General features: G+C 37.6%; 5 protein-coding genes across 16 annotated transcripts in view; all 5 read right to left on the minus strand.

Annotated features, from left to right (window-relative positions):
• The window catches only part of LOC131302711 (disease resistance protein RPV1-like), a 36,558-nt gene that overhangs the window by 4,524 nt on the left and 12,594 nt on the right, over positions 1 to 19,440 (minus strand). For 4 of the 8 annotated variants that reach the window (XM_058329524.1, XM_058329555.1, XM_058329500.1 and 1 more), the window contains 3 exons: positions 4,248 to 4,321; positions 4,078 to 4,153; positions 2,835 to 3,387 (listed from right to left, as the gene is read on the minus strand). The gene's annotated coding sequence lies outside the window, so the exon portion shown is untranslated. Of the gene's footprint in view, positions 1 to 2,834; positions 3,388 to 4,077; positions 4,154 to 4,227; positions 4,322 to 19,440 lie in introns of all 8 variants that reach the window. The other 4 variants (XM_058329532.1, XM_058329506.1, XM_058329541.1 and 1 more) reach the window with 3 other exon arrangements.
• On the minus strand, positions 2,813 to 3,346 carry LOC131328391 (TMV resistance protein N-like). The gene has a single exon (XM_058361340.1). The coding sequence runs from the start codon at positions 3,344 to 3,346 to the stop codon at positions 2,813 to 2,815; it is 534 nt and encodes a 177-aa protein (XP_058217323.1).
• On the minus strand, positions 6,344 to 9,677 carry LOC131328399 (uncharacterized). Its single transcript, XM_058361347.1, has 4 exons — positions 8,764 to 9,677; positions 7,979 to 8,615; positions 7,630 to 7,780; positions 6,344 to 7,190 (listed from the first exon to the last, which is right to left on the minus strand). The coding sequence occupies exons 1-4, from the start codon at positions 9,675 to 9,677 to the stop codon at positions 6,763 to 6,765; spliced, it is 2,130 nt and encodes a 709-aa protein (XP_058217330.1). The 3' UTR covers positions 6,344 to 6,762.
• LOC131302690 (disease resistance protein RPV1-like) overlaps positions 13,617 to 19,440 on the minus strand; it is a 57,299-nt gene continuing 51,475 nt past the window's right edge. For all 5 annotated transcript variants that reach the window (XM_058329477.1, XM_058329460.1, XM_058329452.1 and 2 more), the window contains 4 exons: positions 16,901 to 18,014; positions 16,450 to 16,716; positions 15,207 to 16,364; positions 13,617 to 14,380 (listed from right to left, as the gene is read on the minus strand). In XM_058329477.1, the coding sequence (XP_058185460.1) occupies positions 13,871 to 14,380; positions 15,207 to 16,364; positions 16,450 to 16,716; positions 16,901 to 18,014 (3,049 nt within the window). In that variant the 3' untranslated portion in view covers positions 13,617 to 13,870. The remainder of the gene's footprint in view (positions 14,381 to 15,206; positions 16,365 to 16,449; positions 16,717 to 16,900; positions 18,015 to 19,440) is intronic.
• LOC131302668 (disease resistance protein RPV1-like) overlaps positions 14,424 to 19,440 on the minus strand; it is a 101,835-nt gene continuing 96,818 nt past the window's right edge. The window contains exon 9 of the mRNA XM_058329422.1: positions 14,424 to 15,118. The gene's annotated coding sequence lies outside the window, so the exon portion shown is untranslated. The remainder of the gene's footprint in view (positions 15,119 to 19,440) is intronic.

Here is a 19,440-nt window from a genome sequence, read left to right on the forward strand (position 1 = left end):
TTTTTATGGTTAATAAAAAAAAATTTGAAATGGCGTTTGTGTAGTATTGTGCATGCATTCATACAGACAAATTAATGTGTGTAGTCTTTGTCTTAATGCTATATCCTAAAGTGTTATTTTTCAAATCATAAAGGAGGGTATTGCAATTGAATTAGGGACCAAGATAAGCATGAATGCTAGGAAGACACATCACTATGTCTGTTTCATGTGTAAGCATAAAAGACTTTTTTGTTTCCTAAATTCTAGTCGGTTTGCTTTGTATGTGGTGAGGTACTGGGTGTAATTAAGCATGGTAAACGTTGTGCTTAGGCGCTGAATATTAGAAAGGAAACTGAATTAGTTCATGGGATCATTGAGATGGTAATTAGAGACAAAGTTATGAATGAGTTTTAATCTCTAGCATGCATGCATCTTCATGCATCAGATGTGTTATGAATTGCAATCACTCATTTGCATCGCCGTGTGAATCGTGCTAGGTTTAGAGAGGTTCGTGCCCACATTAGCTCCACCTAGGAGTTAGGTTGAGGTTCCGGTTAATCTGGTTGTTTTTGAAGGTGAGTACATGTGAATTATAACGATCGGAACTAAACAGATTTGCTTGGAATTATTAAAAAGTACTCTCTTTTTATGAATTGTGATTTGATTGGTTGAAATATTAATCAAGAATATTTGAGAAATGTGTTTTGAGATTCATGCTACGATAGCCTTGCTGCCCCGCTCCTAGGCAAATGTAGGAGTGTGCCCCGCTCCTGGGCTAGTGTAGGAGTGTTTGCCTAATTGGGCTTATATATTATTATTGGCTCGCATATGGGATATGTGAGTGTGTCCCTACCATTGAGAATTATATTGAATGGCCCCTGGTTTCACCAATGTACTTATTTGCGTCGACTCTCAGGGTAACGGTACCGTGATAACTTTGGTCGGAGGTAAACGACCCTTGGCTATATGGGATGAGTTGATGGACCATGTGGTGGACTATGAAGAATACTTGTACTAAGAGAGTTATTTGGTTTTTGCTTGATCAATAATTGTTTTTTTAGTTGTTCTTATTTATATGATTCAACTGTACTCATTGAGCTTGTGGTTAGCTCATGCATACAATGTATTACTCTTTCAGGTGTCTGAGAATAGAGGTGGTCCACTATATAGTTGTCGTCGTCGTCGAGGTGTCTTTTGTGATCTTTTGGTAGCGAGGCTCATTGTACCTTTGGTTTACGTTGTGATGTTTTCGTGAGTCTTGTACTATGTCATACAATTCACCTATTATTTTAATAATAATGGTTTGGTTTGACTTATGTTCAAACGATTGTTTCAGTTTAATTGTGCGGCGATTAGGTTCTGCCATGTCGTATTCTAGGGATGGAACAATTGACCTACCTAGTTTGGGGCGTGACACTAACTTTGGCCAAAAAAGTAGTCTCAATCTTAGTAGCACGAAGCGGGAGAGGGTGCATGGGAGCGGAGACACCTAGAAGCTCCTAAGGTTGGGAGCACCTAATTAAGGAGCGTGTATAGATTTCATATAGATATGTATATAAAGTATCTTTAAATACTTAACCATTGAAGGATAAGTGATTACTGATGAGAATTTTCACAATCTTAAAGGGTACTTATAGGAAGTTAGATATTTTCAATTTGCAAAACTTTTTGTGTGATAAGGTTTTCATATTTTTACTTCCACAATGGCATAACTCCCTTAAGAGTAAGAGAATAGTTGCAGTTGTTCATAATTTGTAGTGGAACTCCTATGTGGAGTTTGTTGGCTGACAAGCTTTTATGCAGTGCTTTGATCGATATGGACATGTAGATTGAGGCAGTCTTTATCAAGGTGTGGGATTGGGAGGAGTTATCTGTCTTGGCAAAAGGATGGCAATTGCGGTTTTGGGTTTGGTCTTGGATGGTTTGGTTGGGTGTCTAGGCTCCCCTGTTGAGGTTTGGAGGGCTAAGAGGCGTTTTAGGAGGGCTAAGAGGTTCCGAAATCTGCTTGTTTTTGGTTGGGGCAGATTCTTCCTAGTTTTTCCTAACTCGAATGGTGCTGTGCTGCTGATGCCAAGTGGTTTTTGCTGCTGTATTTCATTCGGTTATGATCCAATTTGTGCTCCTTGAAGACATTTGCTGTTGTATTTGGATATGGTTTGGCTTTGAGTATGGCTTTCGGATGCATCCACTTTTTATCCTAATGGTTTCTTTCAATCTTTTGTTAGATGTATGTTTTCTTTTCTTATGGCCTTCTCTATGATTCAAGTTTTCCTTGTATCTAGAGATTGGTCTTCTGGATGTACCCTTTGTCGAGGTAATAAAATTCTTTTTTGCCGATCAAAAAAAAAAAAAATAGTTGCCTTAACCGCTCATTAAGCTCCCGTCTTGAGGGAATCGAGCTCTCACCAAGCTCCATCTTAGGAGCGCCGATTCGAGCTCCCGTCTTGAGGGCGCACCCATTTTAGAAGGATCTTGCTACTAAGATCTCAATTGAGTATATCTGGCCTAGAAACTCAAACAAATAAACTAATTGCAAGCTTGCAGCAAGCAGAGCAGTGATTTTGAAATCAGTCAAAATATCTTACTCCTATTTCAAAGTTCTTTCTCTAGCATATCTAAAGTCATGCATAGTAAGGCCTTCTCTTGTTATGATCTAAGGCAAGTATAAATGTCAAATAATTGCAAAGTTCGAAGTGTGTCCAATGGCATTTGAAATTTGATTTATCTAAAATTGTGGTCAACTAAGTACTTTTTAAAATTAATCAACCTTCTAATAGTATGAAAATTCCACCCGCACCTCCAAATATGTGGACTAGTCTTTTTCTTGTAAACATCAGAAGGGTCGAGGAAAATACCCGTCCTTCAGCAAGTGTCGACCTGACAAATTGGCAGCTTTAGTAAGAGCTGCCCTCCACTTTTCCACCTTGCCATCTGGTTCCTCTCTAAGACGCTTTTTGTGGTTGGCAAATGCATCTTGAAGAACCCCCATCTGCTTCCGCACATCGGATGGAACAACATCATAAAAGATGGGCACAACAATCTGTTTGAAAGTCTCCCTACAATCCATGATCTTCACAAGTTCATCAAGGCACCACCTCGACCCAGCATAGTCTTTTGAGAATACTATTAAAGAAATTCTGGAACCCTCAATTGCTTTCAGTAGTCCATCGCTAATAAATTCTCCTCTTTCGAGCTCTTTGTCGTCCCTGAATGTGTGAAAACCATTGTCCTCTAAAGCAGCAAACAGATGGCTGGTAAACTTTTTACGAGTATCGGAGCCTCTGAAACTCACGAAGACGTCGTATACCCATTGTGGTGAGATGAGTATGGAAGAGGAAGAACATCCTTCTGCCCGCAAGGCATCCATATTTATGCCCACAACACAATGTTTTTTTTTATAGATCCACACTGCACAAAGATGAATCAAGATTTTGTGAACTTCAACTTGGCAAAATTCTGATTGACATTTGATTGGCTAACAAGAAACACAAATTAATCTAATTGGTGAATCCATATTCACATGGATTGATGAGTCGGTCACTAACTAACTATGAGCACCAACTATTAGAGTATGCAGCTGTGTGAGTCATAATTCTATATTTAGCTTCAGTAAAGGATCAAGCCACTGTGGGCTATTTCTTTTTTTTTTTTTTTTTAACGGAGAAAAAGAATTTTATTAATCTTTGAAAGATTACAAAGATCAAAAGGAGCACGGAGAAAAGCAATATGTGCCCATCCAAGACCCAAACCCTTAATTGCCAAGATGCCAATCAAGAACCCCAAGAGGCCAAAATGCCCGGATAAAACAATACAAAGCAGAGCCCAACACCTAAAAGACCTAAAAGCCCAGATAAAGTGGGCTGTTTCTACTTTCTTAGCACACCAGGAGACAAGATTATGACCAAAATAAACACCAAAACCAGTAGTGGAATTTGCGTACACCCCATTTGTAACTTCGTAAAAAGAATGCATAACTAACAAGCCAAGAATTTGCTACCATAAACAAGAAGATATGAATACCATGAACAAAAAAATTTGCGTATCATCCTCCAAAAAATATGAGTGGTGAGTACAATATACTGATCTCAACATACTAACCAAAAGATTAGGAAGTTCGTTCGCAATGTTTGTAGAACCAATTCAAGAGTTCCGCCTCCTATATATCTATCATCATCTACAAAATAAAAACACAGTTTATAGAAGCAACATTAGAAATTAATAAATCAAGGGACTTTGAAAAAGATGAACCAGAGAGAGAGAGAGTGCACATGGAGGGATGGCTGAATTTTTTTGGAATCCCAATAGACAGAGATGAAGAAGGAAGTGAAGATTGTTCGATCTCCTGCATAAACAATGGGGAAAAAGGCGACAATATCGTCGTTCGGATTGGAGTGAGGACGGGTCTCTCTCTCTCCAGCTTGGGAAGTTTCCAGGCAACTTCGGTTACCCAAAAAAACAAAGTTTCCAGGCAAGTAAAGTAACCAAGAAAAAAAGAGGAAAGTGGGAAGAAAATGAAGTCTGTGCATGTGGACACAGACTTACGCCAAGAATTTTAGTGGAAGGACTTTATGGATTGCCAGCCCGATACTATAGTTGACCAAATGTAGACTTGTTTTTTTTTAGAATCCACCTCAGGGTATCGTACAAATAATAAAAGTCATTTACTGTTTAAAATATTTTTAAAAAGTTCTTGTAAAAAATAAGTTCAGTCGTCGGATATCGATTGTAACTTGATTAATTTCTTCAATCATCAAGGATCGCAGAGTGAACGAATTGATCAAAACCCTACCGACATTCGAGTGAGAATTTTAGTTACAATAATTATTAAGAAATATTTTAATCAAATTGAACGGTCCGATCATTTATGTGAGACCAAAAAAGGGATCCCACACAAGTGGGTGTACATTTAGTGTACACTATCTGATGTTTTCATAGCTTTTTTTTTTTGTATGCCTAAACACTTGAGTAAAAACATTTATGTACACTATATGATAAGATTGCATGTGGGAATTGCATCATGGGACTGTGCTAAGCTTGATTAACATATTTTCAACGTCGCTTGATGGAATAGTCAAAGATGGATCAGATTCTGAATAAAAATCACAAGCTTTTTATCTATTAAAGGAAGTACAATCTTTCTGAGTTTTACAATTTCATTTTCATTTGATGAGCTCTATCTAGGAAATTACGAATGATTTGTTACAAAGTCATTGCGAAGGTACATCTTTCCTTGAATATTGACTTGGCCACTCTAAGTAGAAATTTTATATATGTACCTCAAATGCACAATCTATGAACACTACCAAAACCCTCATTATATCTGTATATGGAGTTTTGATGATGAGCTTTTTCTGGGAAATAAAAGTTACGGCTCCGTTTGTTTCGAGATAAAATGTTTTACAATGTAAAATATTTTTCATGTAAAATAATTTTTCAAAAAACAAATTTCAAATTTTTAATTTCCAGTATTTGATTGGCACATGAAAATATTCTCAGAAATCAACAAAATTTGATCGACATGGTTTACTTTCCATTGATTACGTTCGATGATTGCAACAGAGAAAGAATCCCAACATATACGAGATACATATTGAACTTTGAACTACACAAGTAAAGTACCAAAGCAACCGCACCTAATAGGAGTAATTTTCCACATCTGCCGTCCACAGTGGTATTAAACAATACCCCATATAGCATACTAAGACCCCGTTCCGCTAAGAAAATATTGTGAGAGAATAATCTGTCTCGCAAAGCAGAAAATAAATACTTAAAAAATAAAAACCTTTGCAGAATGAAGCCTAAATGGACAAATAGTCTCAAACGGACCTAATTCAGTCTCACCTTTATACCTCACACAAGATACGTAAGTTAAGTAACAAAAGCCAAATTAGCTTATCCAGGACTACATGTTAACAAATTGGGACTATCTCATTTGGCCAAAACTCTTACATCTCACTAGAAAGTCATAAGTTCGAATCTTCCCATCTTCGTGTGGATGTTCTTCCCTCAGATTGGCTTTTTCTTTCTTTCTCTTTTTCTTTTCTATGATGGGCTTATTTCTTGTATTTGTTGAGTTACTAGCTTGATTATCTCGTAAGCTCTTACAATTGATGTAGTGTCCTGAATTGGTACTTTGCAATTCATACATGATGTAAAAGATCTCTTCAATCGATTGGAAAAAAAGAAAAGAAAAAAGAGGACTGAATGTTCCCCAAGGACCAAATCCCCTATAATCTGGAAATCAAACATGCCTTGAGATTAATTCCCTGATATGAGACATTAATCCCATTATTCCATAACTTGACACTACAGATGGAAGATAAAAACCCTTGAGTTCCAATCCAAATTACACTTCCAATCTCCCTCTCTGCACCACATTTTTTGTTCTTTATTATCAGAAATGGAGAAATTGCATTAAAGAATGTTTTAAGGGGGCACAACCCAAACACAATCAATAATAACTTCCCCTTACTCACTATAGTATCCTTATGCACAGAAAACATCATTAAGCAGCCTCTAAAAGCTCAAAAACAAGACCCTTGGAAACACACGAAGTGCTAAAGGATAAAATCTACAAACATATCCTCTAGCAACTCACTGAAAACTAGCTTCTCTACGTCACCGATGGCTTCCTCTACTTCATCCACCGTAAATGAATGCTTCCAACCCAAGTCCCATCCCCCACTAACCACTCCCCGGCACCTCAGGTCCCTCTCCACAACTGAAAATAGACTATCCTTGTGAAATTTCTCTCCGAAATTCTTACGGTAGCTTCTCAGATTCTCAATTCCATCGCTTACTTCCTCCGCCAATTGAGATAGGGAAGTAGTGGATTTTGAACAGCTCATGGGAATGAGTAACAATGGATGTACAGGTTGTTAATTTACACCTTAGGATTCTATATTGCATGAGTTCGTTTGCACAGTCCAACAAGAGTCTCCTCTCATTGGTTTCGTGGTTGTTTAAGCTAGTTGGCTTCAAATGTATGGCATTGTTAGAGTTGATATCATAGATTTCCTCTGCATAACTGAGGAATGATGGACTGCTCAAGATCAAGTCTTCTGCATTGGTTTCTGTTCTGAAGCATATCATCTCAGCTACCTTCTGACTTATGCAGTGCTTGGTTTCTTCAGCCGATTCATTGAAGCTTTCGTGTTGGGTAGTCTGCGGTAGAATATCGTCGGGAAAATCCTGGCTGCTATTGCATTGTTCTGCAATTAACAGAAAATAAGTCCGTTAAAAATACACCCGCTGCAGATGAAAGTATCAAAATATTCTGGACGTCAAAATAGGTGTTATAATCTCAATATACATATTGATAGATCCCCACTATGAGTCATTCTACTTCTTGCATATGTTTGTTCTTTTATGGTTTCCATCTGCTGCATCAGAAAAAACTACAACCGTGTTTGGATTATGGATTATGAATTTGTGGAGGACTACACAGAAACAGAAGAAAATAGTGAAGCGAAGAAGCTGAGTTATGTGCTTCGTTCAACATCGTTTTCCTTTTCCTTAGCAAATTCCTCCACAAATTCGTGATCCAAGCACAACCTGAAGTGCGCCTTTTTCTCTAGAGTGGTGGCAACAGTGATGGAAATAGTAATCGGTATCAATTTCATTGATACTGTTAATAAGAATGTGCCATACCGTCAATCTGAATTTCAGAGGCATCTGTCCCTTCATTAGTGAGAGGTTGATCTGCAGCTGTGGGGTAGATTATTGTTGTATCAGCTTCATTTTCACAACTAATATACATCAGCTTGTCACCATATTTGCATCCTACGCTTTCATTTTCCACCTGCATTGACATATATCAATCTTCGCTCCAAAACAATCCTTAATTTCTTGATGATTCTAAAGGCTATTCTTTTTTGAACATGGAATTGCCTTACTCTATGGGCTATAATCTATAAAGTAAGTAAATTAAAACAACTTTATCCGCATATTAATCAGAGTTTAAACAGAACATTAAAGACGGAATATCAGGAGGACTCACAACAAAATCAGCTGCCAAGGGTGCCTTGACTGGCCTTTCATTATTGCGATTCTTTTTTCGATCACCAATGTTCTGGGGTACAGCTGGTTTTGCATGTTTAGAAATGACGCTTGAAGAGGTATATTTTTGTTGGAACACACGACTCTTTGCAATGATCGATCCCACCTCAGGTCTTCTTTCTTTTGGGGAGGTCACTTTGGCTTCATCCTGCCACTTGATAGCGCCTTTAGATTTCACATTCTCCACTTCTTCCGGTTTCTTCCTGCAAGGGGCCACCTTTTGCACCTTATCAACTCTCTTCTCAATTTCCCTCTTCCTCTGTTGCTGATTTACTGCTACAGAAGGGTTTGACTTATTAGAAGACAACTTGCCCTTAGTCTTGACTGATATTTCTTCCAGTTTTGCTCGTACCACTTTAGAGCCTTTATCCCGTTCTAGACTAATCCTTTTGGTTGGAGTTTCATCCCCCTTTTTAACTCTTCCACAGATGTCAACAGAATTTAAACCACCTTGGCTATCGGACATATCAAGGGCTTCAATCTCCCGAATAAGCTTTTGCAGACGAGGCTCTCTTTCCTCTGCACTTGAAATACACCAAGGTCTCATAATAACAATAGGTGGGGCATCTTCACTGAACCTCTTTTTGGAGTCAGAGACATTAGAATGGCGGTATTGAAGCCCTAACCCTGCAGCCGCATTGCTTTTCAGAACCTCTTTTTGGAGTCAGAGACATTAGAATGGCGGTATTGAAGCCCTAACCCTTCAGCAGCATTACTTTTCAGAACCTCTTTTTGGAGTCAGAGACATTAGAATGGCGGTATTGAAGCCCTAACCCTTCAGCAGCATTGCTTTTCAGAAGCCCTTTCAAGTGCATAGTTTCAACTATTTCTTTCAGTTTCACCTGTTCTGTATCCGCCTTATAAGCAGCGGACTGGGGCTTCCTTGCCTTAGGCATGTCAGTATTGAACACAGCTCTTCTCGGACTGGAAATCTTCTCATGTTCTAACCATTTCCTGGGAAATTCTTCAATACCCATAAGCTTGGCAATCAAATATGAGCCTTTTGGCTTGTTTGGAGCCTTTGATGAGAGAGAACTGTTAGAAGAGGCAAACTCATGGGAGTTACCCATTGAGGATTGGCTTGAGCTAGTGGAGGCAATACCAGGAGCTGAGTCCGGAGCTCTTTTTTGGCAGAAATCCCTTTCCTCGATGCAACTGGGCGGGAGAAGATTTTGCCCAGCAAGGCTGTCTCTGATTACTGTCCTTAGTTCGCCGAAACAATCCCTTGAATACCCATCAGCAGAAAGTCTAGGCATTTGTAATACCGTTTGGTCATTGTGATCTCCAATGTGATGGGAATTTGATCTTTTAATCCCCACGGCATGAAAAAATTCTCCCCCCGATAACTCATCTGCAGAAAGTCTCGGCTTCTGAAAGCCTGTTTGACAATTATGATCCATGAAGTAATGGGAATTCATTCTTTTGATCCCCACGTCGTGAATTCTCTCCCCGCCAGATTTCTCATCAACAGAGCGCTTCGGCTTGTGAAACCCTTTTTGATAACTTCGATGGGAATCCATTCTTTCTATCTCCATTTCATGAATCCTTTCTCCAGTGGATTTCTCTTTCTGTTTGAAACGATCACTTGAATACCCATAATCAGAAACTCCCGTTTCGTGATTATGAAGCAAAGGTTTCATTCTCTTGAATCATGAAGTTTCTCAATGCACCTGAATTGCAGAATAGATATGCCGAGAAAATGCGCGATGCGGAGGGACTCAACCAGGCTATATTTATTAGTACCACCAGAATTTCATGGGATTCTAGCTCTTTAAAGCCAACTCTAAATTATATAAACTTGGTGGTTCATTGTGGTGAGAAGATTGTGGTGAGAAGATAGCTGTATATGGAGAGGTTGGCTCGGGTAAATCGACCCTTATAGCGGCAATTCTTGGGGAGGTTCCTCATCGCGGCAATTTTTGGGGAGCTTCCAGACATCAATGGCATAGTAAGTCTTCAATTACTTCTTTTACGGCTTGAAATTTAGCAAACTATGAATCGGCTGACCTATACATATGTTTTTAACGAAGATGCATGGATGATAAGAGTTTGACCATTCATTTCTCTTGAGAAAAATACAATTCGCTTTTTTTTTTTTTAAAAACATGGTAGGATACTTTCATTCATTAATAAAAAATCATAGTAGTACATCGAAGATGATGATTTTCGTTTCACAGAGGATTCAATAACTAACCAGGCGATCTAGTTTTCCAAGTACGAATACCAAAACCTCACAAATATGAAGTTGCCAAAGTGTGAGTAACTACTCTACGAATAAAAACAAAATCACAAATCCTAACTGATTAACTCCTCGGCGAATATCTTCGATGACAACTTCCCTTCCAGTTTTTTGCAACCCAAAATATGAATCGATGGAAAAGCCGATCTAACTGATCTGATTTGTCATCGAACCACCATTGTTGCCAAAGGACCATCACTGCCGCCGTTGTTGAAATTCAAAGCGGCACCTTGATGATGAAGGAGAAGCCAAGATAAATGAAAAGAAAAAGGAACAACACCAAAAAACTCTCAAATCGATCTAAGATTGAAAGAAAAAGGACCTCCCTGGACTTGAGGAATTAAGGAAAGCAAGAAAAGAGACGGTCACTTATGGGGAAGAAAAAACACCCATCAAGTTTAAAACCCTCGGAAGATCAAAAAAAAAGTTTAAAACCCTCCCATCCCGCCGCCGCATTAGGGTGGTGAAAATCCTAGGAGGAGGGAGGGGAAGGAAAAGAGAAAACGACTAAGGTTTTTTCCTTCAGTTTCGTACCTATTAGCATCTCCAACCCATGCTCTAATCCTACAAATTTTTCCTTCGTTCCTCCATTTTGAGGGAAATCAATTCTAACCCATCCTCCAAAAAGTATTTTGGCATCAATCCTCCAAAACAGTAAAAACTAAAATATAGAGATATGGAGGAATGAATGATGGATAAATGGGATGCTCTTAGCTAGGCTAAAAAAGTTTAATATGATTCGTTTAAATACACCTATTCCGATTAATCTATTTTTTGCTTGAATAATACTCAATATCAACACATAAGACCGTGTTAAGTATCTGTTGACCTCTCTTCGCCGTGCAAAAAAAGTTACACTAACTTCACATGGGAATCGTATTTCTATTATAACAAGAAAATTACGTATTGTTCGAACTGAAAATTCACCCATATGTGTATTCATATGTATCACTAACTACACCCATGTTATTACTCTTCCACGGAAGAAATTCACTCTTTTCTGGAAGAATTTGTTTTAAATTCATATCGTTTATTGCTGAGACAACAGCTGACATGCTCACTATAATTCTATAGTGATTTTGCTCACTATAGGATCCCCGGATCCTTGTGTAGTGGCTGTATGTATGGATACATGGAATATGATTATACAATGAGCGATGTTGTTACAATTACTACTATAATATATAACCACAAACACTATATTCACATATTTAGGTGGGTCCCACACACATTGGAAGTATAGTGTATATGGGTCTCAATGTGAATGTGATAGGTTTGTGTAAGTGTTTGTGGTTGTAGAATAATTGATGGTATTATTATATTCTTCTCATAATTGGTGGCATGACATTCGCTTGTCTGACTACAAAGGCCAATATCCAACTTTTCAGGAATTTTTTTCTTTTATTCCACGTATTTTAATAAGTGTACGAAAAATGGAATTTCAGTCAATAAATTGTTCTTGTTTTGAGCAAATAATTAGCACTTCCAAATAAGAAACAATAACACAAAAGAAAAAAAGTACTCTCTTTTTTTTCTTTTCTCTTGATAACTCAAGTATTTGGAACGTACTCACAACTCGACTAATCTTAAAGAACCAATTCATTATCCACTAAAAAAAGTATTTTATTCCTTTTGTGATGCCGAACTGCTTAGGCCATGAGCAGCTACAATATTATAAGTTTCTTCCTCCCATAGCAATTTCTCCAAATTTGGGTTGACTTTTTCTTTGAAATTTTCAGCAAGTCATAAAAAAAAAGGAAAAAAAAAATCTGCAATTGAAAAGAAGAGAGAAGTATGTAGGATATACAAAAGTATTTCTGGTTATACGTAATATATGTCAATTGATTGTGACTCCCTTTAATTATGATGATAAATTGATAATAAAGTCATAATCCAATGGAGGGAAAAAATATATGGGGAAAAACTGAACTCTAAAACTATCTATGATCCCTCAACTTCCATTCTCCTTTGTCCATTAGCCTTGTACGGAGTATATATTTCCGGGTTGCTTTTGGATGTGCAGAGAGATTTTGGAAAAAAATATTTAAATAAGATAACTAAAAAGTGGGGGTGAGCCAAAAATTCGTCAAACCATGAATCTAGTCCAAACCAATCCAAACCAAAAGATTTGGTTCGGTTTTTTAGTAGTATGGTTTGGTTATGGTTTAGAAAAAATTACAAACCACGTTATATGGTTTGGTTTATGAATTCACATTCATAGTTATGGTTCCAAACCAATCCGACCGTACAATACATATATATATATATATATATATATATATATATATATAATTTAATTATATATAAATTATATATATACAATTTAATTATGATTCACTAAATAAATATGGGAGCCTTAGTCAAAAAATTTCCTAATTTATTGAGCCTATTAAATCCACCGCAACATATTTAGTTTTCCTCCCCTACCCTTATGCTGCCTCATTTCAATTCAAAAATAATTTTAGAAATTATCTTTGGCCTTTTATTTGATTAAACTATCTTGAGATATTTAGTAATTGGTATTCTTAGTTGATTCATTTTAGTGACTTGCCAGTATTTTATTTTCTTAGTTTAAAATTTGAGGCAATTGTTGGTATTCTACTCGTAATTAATTGGTTGATGTTAAGTGTGTTTTGGTAATTTGAATGGAATTGGTTTTAATATAAGTTTTCTTGTAATTTTCTTTGTAATTTTAAGTACTTTAAATATTTTTTGAAGATGATAGCTTAGTTTAAAGCAAACAGTGGTTTAAAACCAAAACCAAACCATAGTTTAATGGTTTGGATTGGTTTGGTTCGATGTCTTTTGCGTTCTGGTTTGGTTCTCAAATACATTATTCATAGGTATTGGTTTAGTTCTTGGTTTACTATACAACTGAACCAATCCGAATCTTGCACACCTCTACTAAAAAGAGCAAATGAGTGTTAAATTTTGAAAAAATTAAATCGGCATCCTATTTAGAGGAATTATTTAGGTGCCCATCCTAAAGGATTTCCTTTTTTTTGGGGCCAATATTGTATGCATTAGCGGGGGTCAGTGAGAGTGTTAAAGTTTGCACAAGAAGATCCTGAAGCTATACATAGCCTTAGCACCCAAAGCCCGCCCCAAATCGAAACTTCTTGAGAGGGGAAAGTGAAGTAACACCGTGAGACCAGAAAAAAAAAAAAAGTGACACTGCGAGACCCTTTATTCCATTCATTTTCATCTTTCGTCACTACATTTCTATTCATGATCTTCGTAGGTCATTTGTGTCCATTCACAATAACTTTTCACAACTCATTATCAGATGCTTGAATGAAAATACGCATTCTAGTTTTCCAGTTATTATAGTTAGACCCGCTAAACAAAGAAGGTCTATTGCTCAATTAGCCTTCGGAGAGGAAAGTGCCATAAGAGGTTATTGCCATAGATCTTCCTCGAAGAGGATTTAAAGTAAAAAAAAAATCAACTAGAGCCTTGGCAATAAGTACAAGTATTTTTCGTTTTGAAAAGTTGGGTTCAACCTACGAAATCCAGTGGGGGCATATTGGATGAAAACAGGAGTAAGAGAAGTCGAAATCTCACATGCTTGTGGAGTAGAAGAGTGAGTATTTGTCAAAGTTGAATATTGTACACCACTTGACACCAGGTGTCGTTGCCTTTGTGAATCTCATCAGCCTCGTAAATCAGATCAATCGCCCACTTCTTTACTAACGTGGTATGATGAGTTACATCTATTGGGATCTCCACTCCATCAGGGCCAATTTGATACATTTCGATCTCCACTTCATCACCGCCTTCTAATTGCAATCCTCTGTAACCCTGTGGTATATAAAGAAGCCACACATGATCTACATCGGTGGGATAGACAAAAGACTTGATTGATTTGAAACATCGGATTTTATTGCAAATCACATCTCCAATCAATACGTAAGATGTTTCTCGGGGAGCCCAGACTACCAAGCGTAGAATCCAACCCAACATTTTCTGGTCCACAGACGGAGAAGGCGACACCACAAAAGATACATTTGGCCCTCTACCATTATGGTACAGGAACCAAATATGAAGCTCCTCCTCCCCTGCTGGAACAAGAATTCCAACAGTATCCTCAAGTTCAGAGATCCCCTGTTCCAATAGATCATGAATTTAGTCAGAGTCTAAATATCTTTTTCTCAATATTTGACCAAAAAATATTCAGACATACGAAAGGACTTGGGCTTACTAATCTAGGCGAAGTAGACAGAGAACTCAATGAAAAAATAGGATTCATGCAGCCGACCCAATTGATTGGGAAACAAGGTTCGGTTTGGTTTGGTTACCGCTAAGGGATTTTTGGATTTTTTTTTGTTTTTTGTCCTTATTCAATTTTTTTCACGTTGGTTCGTTTTGCAACAAAATTTTATGAATTATTGATTCGTCTTGATCAGAGGAATCATAGAAGTAAAAAAAATAAGACTTTTTCCAATTATTTTTGGAAATATTCAAGGTAAAGCCAAAAAAGCCATATTACAAAAAATATTAGGGTGAAAGTAAAAAAAAACTACACTTTCAATTCCCCTCGTCGAGACGAATCAATAATTCACAAAATTTGTCACAAAATAAACAAACACATAAAAAAAATTGAATAAAGACAACGAAAAAAATCCAAAAAATCCCTTAATGGTACTCAACCTGATACTACAATGGCACTTGGAAGATAAATAGAAATCAAGGATTATACCAATCATACGACTTTACAAAAACCATGATTTTACCTTCTTATGGAATCCCATTCCGCTAAACTTTTTATCTTTTAAGTACTTATTTATCCCTTTACAAGACATGTTATTCTCTCATAATACATCATTTTTAATTCAAAAAATACTTATTTTTAAAAAATAAGTACTTGTTTTGGTTAGTGAAAAACACCCTTATAAAAAATATTCCAATGCGTGAGAGAGACAGAGTGTACCTTACTCTTGGGGAGTTGTTTTAAGAGACTAGTTAAATAATTGTTCTCAGCTAATTTATTGGATCCTGAATAGTCCGCTATCCCCCCTAGCTGATCCAATTCAAGTGGTAGGCTTTCTAATGATGGGCAACGCTCTGCATGCACATAAGTACGTGTTGGAAGCTTTGGAACAGATCGAAGCTTTGCACAATTATTCAACCAGATGTAATCCAAGCAAGGAAGGTGCCTGATACTATCTGGCATGGTAAGCGATATGTTATGTCCAAGTTCCAATGACGCCAATGAGATCAACCTATCAATTTCACTGGGCAGATGAGACAAGTTGCACTTATTCAAATTCAACCTCCACAAGCGTACAAGTTTGCATATACTTTCTGGTAAGGCATGGAAACCATTATTACCCTCAAGTACCAAAGTCTTCAAAGAGTCCAAATCCCCAATTTCACTAGGAAGATGCGAGAGCTTGTTATTTCCCACCCACAAATCCTTCAAGCAAGACAGCTTACCAATGGTATCCGGTAGGGTACATAAACTGTTTCTTGAAAGATACAAACTCTCTAACGAGGTCAACCTCCCGATTCCACTAGGCAGATTTGACACATTGTTATCATTCAAACGCAAACGCTTCAAGCAAGTAAGGTTACAGATACCTTCCGGCAAGGTACTCAAATAGTTTTGGGCAAGATTCAGAGTCCGTAATGAGATTAGATTCCCTATTTCCTCCGGTAGAGACAACAAATGGCAGCCATCCATATTTAATTTCGTTAACCAACTGTTGGCCTGGACAGGGGTGCTTGACAACCCAATAGAATCCACAGCCTTTGGTGACCGTGTCCAAGACGGGAAGAATGAGCACCATAATTTATATATCGGTCCTTCAAACACTCCTAAGTTTCCTAGCTTGGAGCAGCCAGAGAGATCAAGACGTTCGAGAGATTTCAACATCCAAATGCAAGAGGGAAGCTTCCGAAGTTTTGTACAGTTTTTCATGTCCAGGACAAGAAGTTTGTTCAGACATTTAATAGACTCGTTAACCTCCACCAAACTTTTGCAATCATTAAGCAACAGTTCCTCGAGAGAGTAGAGTCCAGAGAAGTCAGGGGATCTGGTTAGGTAATGGCAATGACTGAGGTTAAGGAACTTCAGCTTGCCCAGAATCTGTCCAAAAGAATTCGAGGAAAGTTAATTTCCACAAAATGTACTGTGCGATAGATGTCGGATAGAGAAAAAAATAAGGATGTACCATGTTTCCATTCCAAACTTTTTTCAGCCTGCTATAACTCAAATCGAGAGCAACTAGCTTCTCCATAGAAAAATTCCATGGTATACAATCCAAAGGGAAGCCTTTCCAGCTTAGCCATAAGAGCCTTCTGGAAATATGTTCATAACCAGTAGTTAGATGAATGTAATCGAGATGAAGCAGCCACAGGTTGTTCATCTTTTCAAATGCCTTGGCATTCACTTGGACATCTGTTGCGTTTAGGATGAGGCCTTTAACTGCTTCAGTTCCCTGATATGAAAACCCAGTTCATAATGAGGGAAGGAAAAGGTACCTCGGTGAGAAAAAAAAATTATAAAGCTGGGAATATTCATGTCAAATAAATAAGAATTAAAATGGGAACAAGTGCATGTAGCATTATTGCACTAATGAAACATCAACAATTGATTAAAATCTCAATGCATATGGTACTCACCGTGCCATATCTCAGAACTTCAAGGACATCGTCAGGATACCACAATCGGCTGCGCTTCCCAGGATCCTCAAGAGATTCTTGTCTGACAATTTCTCTGCCCATGTCTCTAATCATATCATGCATCACAATTTGGTCATAATAGTCGTAGTTTATGAGACACTGATCGGCTAGTTTCTGAATCCCATCTTCTGCAAAAATGTTGCGGCCTTCCAATATTTTTACTGTAAAATCTCGACCCATTCCAATAAAAAAACATGCCATATCTAGGAACAACTTCTTCAGTTGCTCGCTTAGCGAATCAAAACTCATCTTAAGACTTTTGTTAAGTTTTGCCTGAACATCATCATCAGGAATTTTTCTCAATTTCGCTATTGCACGTTCCCATTGTGGTATGCTCTCGCCACGGAAATAGGAACCCAAAATTTCAAGGGCTAATGGAAGCCCTCCAGCATAATGCCCAATTTGGCGTGAAAGGTCCAAATGGTCCTGTGTAGGATGGTCTTCCTTAAAGGCATGCCAACTGAAGAGTTCAAGGGATTCGTCCTCGTCCAATCTTTCTGGCCCATATATCTCCTTCTCACCCAATTCGAGGATTTTTAGCGAAGACTTATCTCTTGTTGTTATGATGATTCTGCTTCCAAGAGCGAAGGAATCTCGATCTATGGCTAGTGCCTCCAATTGTTGAACATTATCCACATCATCCAGAACAAGAAGAACCTTTTTTCGACCGAAAGCAATCTTTTTTATGACCTCGATGCCTTCATGAATATTACTTACTTCATGAGGTCTTTTTAATATAGCCAAAAGAAGTTTCTTTTGTAACTCATCCAAACCATTCGGTCGCTGCGAAGTTTCTCTAACATTTGCAAGAAAACCGCTACGTTCAAACTTGTGTTGGATGAGATTATACAGCCTTTTTGCAATTGTAGTCTTGCCAATTCCACCCATGCCCCATATGGCAACAATGCCAACACAATTGAATTCCATGTTCAGCAACACATTGAGCTCTGCAACACGACGGTCTAGTCCAACTTGGCGTTCTGGAACATTTAGATGTGTTGGATTTACTTTTCTAACATCTTCAATGATCTTCTTAATTAACTCTGCTTCATCTCTGCCAATTTGTGCATCATCAATTAACGTAAGAAACAAGAATAAGTACTCATTAAATCTAGAAACAGCCATGACTATGGTATGAATCATACTAATTGTGTGACCCGAACCCTAATTTCATACATATCATGCATTTTTATGGTTAATAAAAAAAATTGAAATGACGTTTATGTGTAGTATTGTGCATGCATTCATACAGACAAATTAATGTGTGTAGTCTTTGTCTTAATGCTATATCCTAAAGTGTTATTTTCCAATCATAAAGAAGGGTATTGCAATTGAATTAGGGACCAAGATAAGCATGAATGCTAGGAAGACACGTCACTGTGTCTGTTTCATGTGTAAGCATAACAGACTTTTTTGTATCCTAAAGGAAACTGAATTTGTTCATGGGATCATTGAGATGGTAATTAGAGACAAAGTTATGAATGAATTGCAATTACTCAGAGAGGTTCGTGCCCACATCAGCTCCACCTAGGAGTTAGGTTGAGGTTCCGGTTAATCCGATTGTTTCTGAAGGTGAGTACATGTGAATTACATCGATCGGAACTAAACATATTTGCTTGGAATTATTAAAAGTACTTTATTTTTATGAACTGTGATTTGATACATTGAAATATTAATCGAGAATATTTGAGAAATGTGTTTTGAGATTCATGCTACAATAGCCTTGCTGCCCCGCTCCTGGGCAAATGTAGGAGTGTGCCCCGCTCTTGGGCTAATGTAGAAGTGTTTGCCTAATTGGGCTTATATATTATTATTGGCTCGCATATGGGATATGTGAGTGTGTCCCTCCCATTGGGAATCATATTGAATGGCCCCTGGTTTCACCAATGTACTTATTTGCGTCGACGCTCGGGGTAACGGTACCGTGATAACTTTGGTCGGACGTAAACGACCCTTGGCCATATGGGATGAGTTGATGGACCTTGTGGTGGACTATGAAGAATACTTGTACTGAAAGAGTTATTGGTTTATGCTTGATCCATAATTCTTTTTTTTAGTTGTTCTTATTTATATGATTCAACTGTACTCATTGAGCCTGTGGTTAGCTCACGCATTCAATGTGTTACTCTTTCATGTAGAGACCCGTAAATTTTCTTATTTAATTTTAATGTTTATAATTGAGGAAAAAGGGTGAAAATGTCATAAATGTGGATATGGAGGTTAAATGTGAAAGAAGTTGAAAATATTGGGTGCTAGTGTAATTGTGCATGTGTGAGTCGTGTATATCTCCTGGGGGATTTTTTTTTTTACTTTTTCCCATTTCTTTTCATCTCTCTCCCACCTCTCTCTCGTCTCTCGATCTCTCGATCTCTCGATCCCAATCACTCAAAAACCCATACCAATCAACTCCCAAACCATTTTCTACTTGCATTTTGGGACTTGTATTTCGTTGGATAAGGCTTGGTTTGGAGTATTTTCGC

Source organism: Rhododendron vialii, chromosome 1a, assembly GCF_030253575.1.
Source record: "Rhododendron vialii isolate Sample 1 chromosome 1a, ASM3025357v1".
Taxonomy (NCBI): domain Eukaryota; kingdom Viridiplantae; phylum Streptophyta; class Magnoliopsida; order Ericales; family Ericaceae; genus Rhododendron; species Rhododendron vialii.

Coding starts and splice junctions, on each gene's coding strand:
- LOC131328391 (XM_058361340.1), bottom strand. CDS start 3,346: ATGGATGCCTTGCGGGCAGAAGGATGTTCTTCCTCTTCCATACTCATC.
- LOC131328399 (XM_058361347.1), bottom strand. CDS start 9,677: ATGAAACCTTTGCTTCATAATCACGAAACGGGAGTTTCTGATTATGGG. Junction 8,616..8,763: donor GTCTCTGACTCCAAAAAGAG/GTTCTGAAAAGT, acceptor CTCCAAAAAGAG/GTTCAGTGAAGATGCCCCAC. Junction 7,191..7,629: donor CTCTGAAATTCAGATTGACG/GTATGGCACATT, acceptor TGTTAATTGCAG/AACAATGCAATAGCAGCCAG.